This window comes from Hypanus sabinus, chromosome 3 (assembly GCF_030144855.1).
Source record: "Hypanus sabinus isolate sHypSab1 chromosome 3, sHypSab1.hap1, whole genome shotgun sequence".
Taxonomy (NCBI): domain Eukaryota; kingdom Metazoa; phylum Chordata; class Chondrichthyes; order Myliobatiformes; family Dasyatidae; genus Hypanus; species Hypanus sabinus.
In genome coordinates, this window is record NC_082708.1 from 133,711,291 (window position 1) to 133,723,607 (window position 12,317).

Here is a 12,317-nt window from a genome sequence, read left to right on the forward strand (position 1 = left end):
ATTCAATTTTGTAGCTGAACTGGAATAGCTGACTAGAATTGTCTGCATTTCAAGGGTTGAACTAATCAACCTTCCTTGCATTTTGTATCCTCTATTTTGGTATCAGGTAGAGTTAATCAAATTGGTGGAGTTCTGTGCTGGAGGAGAATTCAACAAAGGCAGTCCTGGAGGAGGCCTGTACATAATTGGTGAATTTGAACTTGTGGCTGTGGAACATTTCTGCAAAACTCTGAGAAAAGTTGTGCAGTTGTCCGACTGGAATGGAACTGTGCCTGATACATGCAGAGGAAAAAAATAATTTTTAATTTCTCAATTGAAATTTGCCCAGCCTGTAAACTCCTCAGAGTTTATGTGCTGTGGACAGATGGAGAGAATTGAATCTGCTGATTTTGTCGACTCCTTATTCCTGCAGTGTACTGTTTTGTCACATTGGACAGTGTTCAGTGCAAACTGTAGATTAGTTTTTCAAAATGCTTAGTGCTCCTGCCTGTTTCCAGTGTGAATTAGCGAGCTCGTGCAGAGAGCTCTTCTGTACAGCACGCCCGAGTTATCCCTGATCACAGGCAGTGATAGTTACAACTGCTGTCTCTCATGAACGGCTTTGTTTAACTCGGTCATTTCAGAACTCTTCACGCTGACCTCTTCTCCTGAATGCCTATCCAAATTATAAACGGTGAACTTAAAGTATTTGTTTCTATATGAAAAGATAATGAGAGACCAAACACTTTTAAATTCACTGCATCTTTTGGCTCACCCGTTTTCCTGTTGGTCCCTTCTTAAGTGAGTTGAACCTCAAGGTCAGATGCAAGCTACTTGAACTGCTGTCTGTAACCCAATATGTTACTTGGCAGTGAAGTGAGTGAGAGCGGTAACCATTACCCAAGGTACTGCTTGATTACTGGTTGTTCTGGTGTCTTTTAACAGTACTAATGAGTTCAGCCAATATAAAGCTCTGGTAGTCCTACATCCATGCGACTTGCTCATTAGTGTGAGCTAGGGGATCAGGGTCTGAGAGGGGTGAGCATCAATGGCCAGGTGTCTGGACTCTGGGGGAGGTGTTCCTGGGAGCGAATTGACCCCCAAAGGGGAAGGAACGAACCACTTCGATGTTCAGTGTGGATCAGGTCAATATGGGCTGCACAGTAGCACAATCGCTTTACACGCCAGTGATCATTGAAGAGGGTGCTGTTGCTGTCTCGCTGATTTGGTCTGACACAGATGATGCAATTCTCTGCATGTTTCGATGTACTGTACATGTGACAAATAAAGTTAATTTGAATCTCTAATCTGACACCATAGAGGTAACGAGACAAGTGGTTTTCATTTTTTGAGCAATTGAATCCTGCTTCGTGTTGAAGGAGAAGCTGGACTGAGAATCAGAGAGATCTTTCATATGATGTAATATGACCCTGTTCCAAACCTATTTGTTTTTCCAGCTTTAATCTTATTTATGTTGAGAGGAGCAGAGTTGACGACACTGATGATTATGTATTCTTGTGAGATATTATAAGCAGCCCTTTTTTTTTGCTTTTTCTAGTTTTTCTTTTTTTTCTTTTTTTCTTCTTTATTAGCTATTAGATTAGTAGTTTAGTTATTTTTGCATATCTTTTTGTTCCTTTTCTCTTTTCTGTTTTTTTTTATATTATATATTATGAAATATCTTGATTTACCTTGTTCATATATATACTGTATTGTTCATGTTTTGGGAATACTCATTTATACTGTAATCATTGCTTATGTATTCTTTCATGTGCAATGGGAATGTGTATGTTTGTAATCCCTTTATTAATATATCAATTGTATTTTGTTCATGTTATTAATAATAATAAAAAGATTGGAAAAGAAAGAGAATCAGAGATCACAGAGACAGATGCTGTAGAGAAAAGAAGTTATGGGTTACTTTTGCTTTCTTGGGTGCGAGTGAATGGTTTTGTTAAAAAATTATAATCCTGACCTACAGAATTTGTTGAGGCACTGGCTTTGCTAAGGCAGGGGCATTGGTAGTTGAGGTGAGTAAGCGCTTCAGCTGTGGTGAAAAGATAAGCAGTTGTGTTTTTGAAAGTGCAGTTAAGGGAGTTTTACGCTCGATGGGTGGAGAAGGAAATATGTCAGAGGAATTGGGGGATGGGGGATACAAGGACGTCACCTTAACTGTTGTTCTGAAGAGAAAGGACATTCTGACAGAAATTTAGATTGCAATGGGAATTTCTGCTGTCATTACAGTGGGACAGAAAGGAGATCTGTTGCGTCTGGGTGTTGGGGGAAGGATCGAGGGGTGGAGAAATTGACATACGCATGGAGGTGCTGGTGTTGTATCTCGGGGCCGATACTGGACCCATTGTTGTTTGTTATCCAGATCAACAAGTTAGAAAACAATGTTCAAGGTTTGGTTAGTAAGTTTCCAGATGACACTAAAACTGTGGTATTGTTGACAATGCAGAAGTTTATTAAATTTACAGAGGGATTTTGGTAGCTCAGTAAGTGGGCCAAGGTATAGCAAATGCAGTTTAATTCAGATAATTGTGAGGTATTACATTTTGGAAAGGCAAATCCAGTTAGAGCTTTCATGACAGGGCCCTGGGAAGTGTAGTAAAACAGAGCACCTTGGAGCATGAGTACTTGTTTCACTGAATGTGAAGTCACTGGTACAGGTACAGTGGTCAGGGTGGTGAAGAAGGCCTTTGGCATGCTGGCCTTTGTAAGTCAGGGCATCGAGTATAAATGTTGTGAGGTCATGGTGTAGTCGTACAGGACAGTGGCGAGGCCACACTTGGAGTTTGTGTTTCATTTTGGTCGCCCTGCTGTGGAAAAGGTATTAAGCTGGAAAGAGTACAGAAGAGATTTACAAGGATGATGCCAGGACTTGAAGGACAGAGTTATAGGGTAAGATTGAACAGGCTGGGACTTTATTCCTTAGAACAGGGGAGACTGGGAGGTGATCTTATAGAGGTGTATAAACTGTGAGGGACATAGATAGGGTGAATTAATTTCATCTTCTCCCTAAGGAGGCAATCAAGAACAAGAGGATATAGGTTTAAGGTAGGAGGGGCACCGATTTAAAAGGAACTTGAGGGGCAGTTTGTTTTACACAATTGTCTAAAGAGATTGGGCAGGTATAAGAGCAAATTTTAAAAGGTAGTGAAGAGGTAAGTAGATTGGAATGGTGTAGAAGATTATTGGCCGAACATTGGCTTATGGGCCTAGTTTGGATGAGACATCTTGGTCAGTATAGACCAATTATGCCGAAGGGTGATTTCCGAGCTGGCGCCACAGCATTCCTTATGACTCCTGCATTTCCAGATTTCCTTAGAAACAAGCCCATGTTAAGAATAATACTAGATTCAGTTCTTTAGGGCACTTGTGAGTGTTGGATGTTTCTAGAATTATCACAGCTGGGGCACATGATTTCAACCTCACAACAAGATTAAATTTCAGAATTTCCCCCCTCTATTGTGTAAAGTTTTTGATACAGATTTCAAATAATTGTCTTGAGTTGTTCTGCCTTGTGCCATGACTTTCATGGTGCTTTAGTTTTTGATCTGCAATCAAGAAACTGACATTTATCATTTGCCGCTTGTCACATTACGTGTAAAAGCTGCAAGTAATAACCAGGTAATCCCAGAGGTGGTCAAGCCAGTGTTACGTGTACAGTGAGGTCAGTACCAGTTGTGTGGGTAGGATTGCTGAATTGAATTCAACCATGGGAAAAAAAGTAATTTAACTTTTGTCTCCTCATCTTGATCTTTTCATTGCATTTCTGTAATTACAAAGCAAAAAATAAATGCACACAGCTAAATAGAGTCCTCAAGAAGGCTGCAATGTCGACTGTTTATTCATTTCCATAGATGCTGCCTGACCCACTGAGTTCCTCCAGCATTTTGTGTGTCACATAGTTAACATAGTTCCTTGTGAAATTGTTTTTGTTTAAATTGTTTAAATCAATTCCTTGTGAATTGATTTAAAGAAATCATGAAAATAGTGGTTTCAAGCTTCATGAAAAATAGTCTAAAGCTTGCGTTAAATGAATATCTGTACTGATCTAAATTGCATTGCTACCTCAGTGCAGTCTGGTACAAATCATCAACACAAGATTCTGCAGATAAGTCCTGTTGAGGGGTCTCAGCCCAAAATGTCGACTATTTATTTTGCTCTGTAATGAGGCCTGACTTGCTGAGTTCCTCCAGCATTTTGTGTATGTTGCAGTTAAGTTGATCTTGCGGTGATCTGCTCACTAGTGCCCTCTGTTGCCCTTCAACATTATTAAGGAGAAAGGCTGTTCTCTGTTGCTGCTTGTTTGGCAGAGATTTCAACAAATCTAATTCATTGATACATAGATAAGGTTTGGGTTGGAAAGGGTCCAGTTATGGGTGTTTATGGGCTTGTTAAGCCAAGTGTCAAGTTACAAAATAAACCCCTGAAATTACGGTATGTTTTAATTTTGGTTTTATCTTTTCATTTTGTGCGTGGCCTTTAAAAGCCAATAAATTTACCTGCTTTTCTTTCCCTTTTGCAGGTGCACTAACCTCTTGCAGAAGCAACCCTTTACTGGAATGACATTTACCTCAAGTCATAAGTGGAAGAAGTGGAGCCAGAAAGGACACATGCCCCAGGGGGAGCTATTTCTGTGCTACACCATCTTTGATTGTACTACGCTTTGAACAACACTTCTAAGTGCTGTATGGTTCTGTATGTGCCCGAAAGGAAAGGGCCATTTCCCAACACGGGACAGCTTGAGTGCAGCCCCCTGTTATGAGAGGTCGCTTTGTCCCCATTTGCTCTTAATGTCCCAGGAAATGTGCTATGACATCAGCAGTGGTGGACTGTGGAAGCCTGGTGTTTGACTTTGCCAGTAATGTAATGGAGAACCATCAGCAGCAGGTCAGCGAAGGGGCATTTCCGCCTCCCCCCTCCTTTCCAAAATAACTATGCTTCTGTCCTATTTAACATTCATGCATATCCTCATTATGCAATGAATAACTTTTGCTGGCACATTGAATCCTTTCAAAATCTGGAATATTTTGAGTCTTTAGTACGTAGTCTGCGTGCTTTTCTGCACTTTCTCAACACTGAAGGTGCAACTGCTAACTCTCTAATCATTTGTAAAAACTAATATGTAAAATGAAGACTCATAATGGGGTGTGGATGTTGCTGGAAATTTAAAATTCATCCATAATGCTGAACTGAGAAGTTAACAGTTAACCACATTGGTGGGTCTGGAGTCACATATAGGCCAGACTGGGTAAGAATGGTAGATTGCCTTCTCTGATAGACGTTATTAAACAAGGTAGATATCTTTAACAGTATGATAGTTTCATGATAACCATTTCTGATGTTCAAACTTGTTATTTTTAATCTATTTGAAACTATAGGTGTCCATGCAGTGTTGAATTATGATAAGTTTGTTAATCAAAACTAGTAAAGACTTCCCTCCTTCAGATAAAACCCTGGGTTGAGATTCAGTCACATCCAGTTTTGCTTCCTTTTAAAAGGCAGCGCACGCACAGTTTCCGAATAACTTCCCAGACATCCGACAGGCTTGACCGATGACTTCCCCCTCATCTGGATCAGTTCCCTGGAGAGAGAGTCCCATTTGCTATTTTCACTGTGCAAGACCGCCCAGCTTGTACACACACTGTCCTAAACACAATCACATGCAATGTACTGAATAAATAAGAGTGAACAACTTTCTGAACATACAGCCCAGGTTTAATCACCTTTTAATGGATCTTGGAAGGAAATGACTCTTTGGATTCTATAATTTAAACAGAAATAATTTTGTAGGTTGCATGTAAGCAACTAATGAAATTTCCAATATACATAGAGAAGATAGGAACAAGTCCATCATTTGTTCATGCAGCATTACAAGCAGTTACCCCAGGTGCACCTACTTGGAGCTCAAACTATAGCTAGCCTTCTGATGTGTTTTATTCTTTTCTGAGAAGAAATGCCACTTTCAAAAGTAATACTTTTTATTATGGCATTTCGTATTAGTTCTCTGTTCATTGTGAATGAATAGCTGTTAATATTTTTGATTTTTACATTCTGATTAAATTGATGTTGCCATGAAATATGGAAATGTTCATTGGTATGATGGTTGGCTGTGAAGCTGTACGCAGAAGCAGGTGAGTATCCTTAGTGACTGAATTTTATTTTCAGCTCAGTCTGCATTTTTTGGATTTTTTTCTAATACGTACAGAATTGGGTGCCAAAATCATCTGTAAGTTGATACTCTTTCGTCAGTTGGGTATTGTAAGTATACAATAGTGTCTGCATTACTGCTTGAAGGCATCAAAGGTTCAAGTATTCTCTCCTGCTAATTGTGTGGTGCATGTTGAATTTTTAATGCCATCAGTTTTGGTTTGCCAGGTCCACTGCTATAGGTGCTGATAAATCCTCGTTAAAAGTTTATACAAAATGTTTGGGGGTAGGTTTCAGGTTTCATTTTAGATTTGGTTATGAAATATCTTTTATAACATTACATCTTTCATATATATAAATATCTTTTTGGTGATCATTTGGTAGAATCAGGTATTTCAGATACCTGCCACAACTTCTGAGTTCTATAATTGCAGTTAAATTGTTCATGATGCAGCTAAACATTCAGAGATGCATATTTCTGCCCATAGAATCAGAATCAGGTTTACTATCACCGGCATGTGTCGTGAAATTTGTTAACTTAGCAGCAGCAGTTCAATGCAATACATAATATAGAAGAAATAAATAAATAGATTACAGTATATGTATATTGATAGATTAAAAATCGTGCAAAAAACAGAAATAATATATATTAAAAAGTGAGGTAGTGTTCATGGGATCAATGTCCATTTAGGAATCAGATGGCAGTGAGGAAGAAGCCGTTCCTGAATTGCTGAATGTGTGCCTTCAGGCTTCTGTACCTCTTACCTGATGGTAACAGTGAGAAAAGGGCATGCCCTGGGTGCTGGAGGTCTTCAATAATGGACACTGCCTTTCTGAGTCAGCATTCCAGGAAGATGTCCTGGATACTTTGTAGGCTAGTACCCAAGTCAACTAAATTTACAATCCTCTGCAGCTTCTTTCGGTCCTGTGCAGTAGCTCCTCCATACCAGACAGTGATGCAGCCTGTCAGAATGCTCTCCACGGTGCATCTATGGAAGTTTTTGAGTGTTTTTGTTGTCATACCAAATCTCTTCAAACTTGTAATGAAGTATAGATGCTGTCTTGCCTTCTTTATAGCTGCATTGATATATTGGGACCAGGTTATGTCCTTAGAGATCTTGACAACCAAGAACTAGAAGCTGTTCACTCTCTCCATTTATGATCCCTCTGAGGATTGGTATGTGTTCCTTCGTCTTACCCTTCCTGAAGTCCACAATCAGCTCTTTCATCTTACTGATGTTGAGTGCCAAGTTGTTGCTGCGAAACCACTCCACTAGTTGGCGTACCTCACATCTACATTTGAGATTCTACCAACAATGGTTGTATCATCAGCAAATTTATAGATAGTGTTTGATCTATGCCTAGCCAGAGTCATATGTATACAGAGAGTAGAGCAGTGGGCTAATCACACGCCCCTGAGGTGCACTAGTATTGATCGTCAGTGAGGAGGATATGTTATCACCAATCCGCACAGATTGTGGTCTTTCGTTTGGGAAGTTGAGGATCCAATTGCAGAGGGAGGTACAGAGGCCCAGGTTCTGTAACTTCTCAGTCAGGATTGTGGGAATGATTGTGTTAAATGCTGAGCTATAGTTGAACAGCATCTTGACATAGGTGTTTGTATTGTCCAGGTGGTCTAAGGCCACGTGGAGAGCCATTGAGATTGCGTCTGCCATTGACCTGTTGTGGTGATAGGCAAATTGCAATGGGTCCAGGTCCTTGCTGAGGCAGGAGTTCAGTCTAGTCATGAACCAAACTCTCAAAGCATTTCATCACTGTCGATGTGAGTGCTACCGGGTGATAGTAATTAAGGCAGCCCACATTATTCTTCTTAGGCATTGGTATAATAATTGCCTTTTTGAAGCAAATGGGAACTTTTGCCTGTAGCAGTGAGAGGTTGAAAATGTCCTTGAATACTTCCGCCAGTTGGTCGGCACAAGTTTTCAGAGCCCTACCAGGTACTCTGTTGGGACCTTCCGCCTTGTGAGGGTTCACCCTCTTTAAAGACAGCCTTACAGCGGCCTCTGAGACGGAGATCACAGGGTCACCAGGTGCAGCAGGGATCTTCACAGCTGTAGTTATGTTCTCCCTTTCAAAGTGGGCACAGATAACTGTGCTAGTCTGGGTACTTGACTGCAGATATAGGTTGGTTGTAACACTGACTAGTGTGTTCGATCTGTACCAGTAAATGTGATTGGTCAGTGGTCTTTACATGCTGTCCACATTTTAAAGTCTCCATTCTTATAGCAAAGTGCATGGTTGACAGTATATATTACTGCCAATACAGATTTTTTTTTTGGAATGTGTAGAATTTTATTTTAAAAATTACAAGATAATCAACGATCTTGGTGGTCTGTATAATTTTTTAAATTACCTACAATTAAATATTACTGTCAATACTGCATAATTTTCCAGTGTATTGGAGTAAAAATTGATTTACTCTGATTATTATTGACTATTTATGTGTAATACACATACACATGATAACGTAAGCTACACACAAAATGCTGGAGGAACTCAGCAGGCCTGTACTAGCTCAGTTATGGCATCCATTGTTCTGATGTAATCCTGATCCGGGATGAAAAGCTCTGATGCCAATCAATTACATCATTAGTTTGACGTCTGTCTGTTATTGTTATTACACATTAAGTGATGTGTCACCCATGAAGCTAGCTAACTGCATAGAGAAATAGATATTCTTTTTTTAATCTTCTCACTTGCTTCCTGATCTAAGTATTTCCAGAATTTGCTGTTGTGTTTTTAATATATTTCAGATTTCCATCCTCTGCCGCTTTTCTAACAGTGTAGGGAAGTACTTGGAGGAGGTACAACTTACTTTCTCTTGCAGCTGCACAGCAGCAATAACCCTGTGGTTTGGCGTAATTTGATGTTAGAGACAGAATGCTGGTTTGGGTAAAGAATGGTTTCTGCTTCACCTCTGCTGTAGCTTGTTCCCATTGACATAGTAGAGATCCTATTGCGTGCAGCAAGGAGAATAGGTATCTGGTCTGCATTGTGCTAATGGAAAACATCAAATTGTATTGCAAACTTGCAAGTTGTTAAATACTTTTTGAGAAATTCTTGTAATATGTTTTCATTCTAAGTTATAACTGTATAGGAAATCACTTACTCCAAAGAAAATGGCATTGTTTCTAAACTTAGGCAAAGTTCCTCTGCAATTGCCAAAACTGCAATCTCAAAACTTGTTGATAGGGAAAAAACTGTTGCTTCTGCCGCTGCTCTTCCAACAGGTCCCTGTTCTTTTGTACCTGCTCAATTGTATCACCATTCTTTTTCTTTGGAGTTTCCTTCTTCACCTTTTCAGTTGCTGACACTTTGAGACTTTATTCTATGAGCTGAGACTCATGTGTTTGCTGATTTATAGTGAGCAGTGCGAATATTCATAGAGATAGTGAATGTTACCCATAGCAGGTTCAATTCTGTCCTTACCTGGTGCCCATCATTCATCATCTTTGTTGAAGGGGTGGAATTGAGGACTCCAAACTTATCTTTAACTTTGCCTGCATTATTGAAGGTGTTGAGATATACTCCAGCCTGTGTGATTTGCAGAAGTTTTAAGACCACTTGGAGTCTATTCTATAAATATTCATTTAAGCAACTAAGTTAATAATGGAGAACCCATTTGAAAGTGTAGGAAACGAGTGGGTAGATTGAATTTTCTTCTCTCCTATTCCAGTTTTTCAATGTAAAGTGTTCCACTTAGTTGTATGATCTGAAGCATTTGACATTCAAACCAATTTAACTTTTGGGATCACACCCTTTATCTGTTTGAAGACTTAACCATTAAATACAATAAAGTTTAAAAAAAAACGTCAATGGATAACAATCTTATGGTTCTGATTTCTGTAATTAATCTTGTAAATTTTAGCAAAATGATTCTCTCTTTCATATTCAGCAGTTGATGATTAATGAGTTATGCTGGATTACATTCAATCCAAAGACTAAAATTAAGATAATACAGCCGAAGTTCATTTAGCCCATCTAATCAACTCATTATTTATTTAAAAAACCCAGATCATTTGTGTTTTTCCTCACCATATCTAGTATAGAGTAGTGGGAGCTGTGAAGAGGGAAGTTTAGATTAGCTCTCCTTTAGTATGGTCTCCTTAGCTTGTGGTACTATTGCACAAAGATAAGCAAATTAGTTGTGTTCCTGATGGCAGTTATGACTAAATGAATGACAAAATACAAAGAAGCAAAGCCATTAAAAATATTGTGCTGAGAAGAGTATCTTAATGATATCTGTTTACAATTCTGCCTATGTTTCTACTACCTTGTCTCGCAGGATGCAGAAAAGGGTCCAGGGTACCCTGCAGTGATTGTAGAGCCAGTTCCCAGTGCCAAGCTCGATCAGAGCTATGCAGCACAGATTTTGGTCTATGACGATGAAACTTACTTGATGCAAGATGTTGCTGAGGAACAGGAGATTGAGACTGATCCAGCAGAAGCAGGTAAGAAGTATACGGGATGGGATGCTTGGAAGGGGGAGCAGGATTGTGATGGAAATGCAGTGGGATTCATCCCTACAATCTGCATATTCCAGCACAACTACTCAGCTGGAGCGAAAATAAGTTGGCTATTTTACCCAGGTTGTAGAAGCAAATTGTTGGAAATAGTTAACGTACAGCGGTACATACTAAATGATTAAATGGATGCTTTGAAACATTGTATTTTCCGTCCTTCCTTACAACATAGATCATTCAGCTCATTGAGAGTACACTAACTTTTAGAGCAATCCCATTACCCCTCCCCCTATTTATTTCCCCATAATCAGTTTCCTGCCACTTGCCCATCAACTTCACTCTGACTGTCCTGCCACCCATATACATTAGGGGTAGTTTAGAGTAACCAATTAATGCTCTCATCAGCTCATTGTTTGGATCCCCCAGAGAGAAACTCATGGGGTTTGCAGGGAAATATGCAAATTTGCACAGACAGCTTTGGAAGTCAGGTCACTGGAGTTGTGAGACATTGGCTCTACCTGCTGCATCACTGTGTTACCCAAATTGATACAGCTTTTAAGTTGTTTGCTATATTCCTGTGTGTAAAGTGGATGGTAGTGTGCTTGACAGCCAGTGCTGCTCCTTAATTGCCTGGTAAGAAGATAAGTGTTTCTTTTTTCAAATTTCTCCCTCTATGTAGGTGAACATTGTCCTCCTGTCTGCTTGCTTCCACAGAAAAGGCTGTGATCAATGAGTGATATTAGGTTGTGCTGAACATTGTTTTACAGGAATGAGGTGACCTGCTGCCATATTGTGGGGTCTCAATATGCAGTAAAACTCTGATGACTCGATATCCAATCATTTGGAAATACTGACGATCTAACTTCTGGCTCGCACATTACTCTGGAGTGTTTGTCAGAGGTCCAGACTTCAAATGGGATGCAAGTGCAGATCTGTTGGTCAGCAGAGAGACCAGGGATGGGGTCTGGACCATGGTCCAGATGTGGCTGGAACCAGGGACGAGTTCTGGATTTCCATGGTAAGGGATATAGGCAGCTGGAGTGATGTTTCTAGAGTGCTTGAACTTTTAGAACACTTGACACAATCAGTTAGAGTGCCGTACTTGTACCGAGGCTGTGTGTTCTGGCCTTACCTAAAGTATGTGGTTTTGGGCACCACATAGCATAGCAGCTCATGTAACGCTATTACAGTAGCAGTGACTTGGGTTCAGTTCCCGCCTCTGTCTGTAAGGAGTTTGTACGATGTGCCCATGACCACATAGGCTTCCTCCGGATCCCCTGGTTTCCTCCCACATTCCAAAGAATTAGGGGTAGTAGGTTAATCAATCACACGGGTGCAATTGGACGATGCAAACTTGTTGGGCCGAAAGGGGGCCGTTACTGCACTCTTTAAATAAAATAAAATTGTTGAACTCAGCAAATCTGCTGCAAAATTTCTCAGGCTTGGGAAGCATCCAATAGTCTAGAAAATCTGCCAGTCCAGGGAGTGCCGGATTATCAGTGTTTTACTGTTTTGTTTGGATCTTCACCCCTCCCACTTAGCAAGGTGTCTCTTGTTACAGTTGAGGTTGCAAAGTAAATTTAATCATTGAAAGTTCAGGTTACATCAGTGTGGATTGCACCCCTTATTGAGCTTAAAAATTATATTTTAATTTACAAGTTGAACCACTACATCAGCATTGTTGTATAGAGCCTG

The 12,317-nt window shown here is 40.0% G+C and overlaps 1 protein-coding gene across 5 annotated transcripts in view; it reads left to right on the plus strand.

Annotated features, from left to right (window-relative positions):
• LOC132391688 (ETS-related transcription factor Elf-2-like) overlaps window positions 1-12,317 on the plus strand; it is a 159,212-nt gene that overhangs the window by 59,824 nt on the left and 87,071 nt on the right. For 2 of the 5 annotated variants that reach the window (XM_059965194.1, XM_059965193.1), the window contains exons 2-3: window positions 4,514-4,878; window positions 10,445-10,610. In XM_059965194.1, the coding sequence (XP_059821177.1) occupies window positions 4,801-4,878; window positions 10,445-10,610 (244 nt within the window). In that variant the 5' untranslated portion in view covers window positions 4,514-4,800. Of the gene's footprint in view, window positions 1-4,513; window positions 4,879-4,935; window positions 5,240-10,444; window positions 10,611-12,317 lie in introns of those variants that run through there. The other 3 variants (XM_059965199.1, XM_059965200.1, XM_059965202.1) reach the window with 3 other exon arrangements.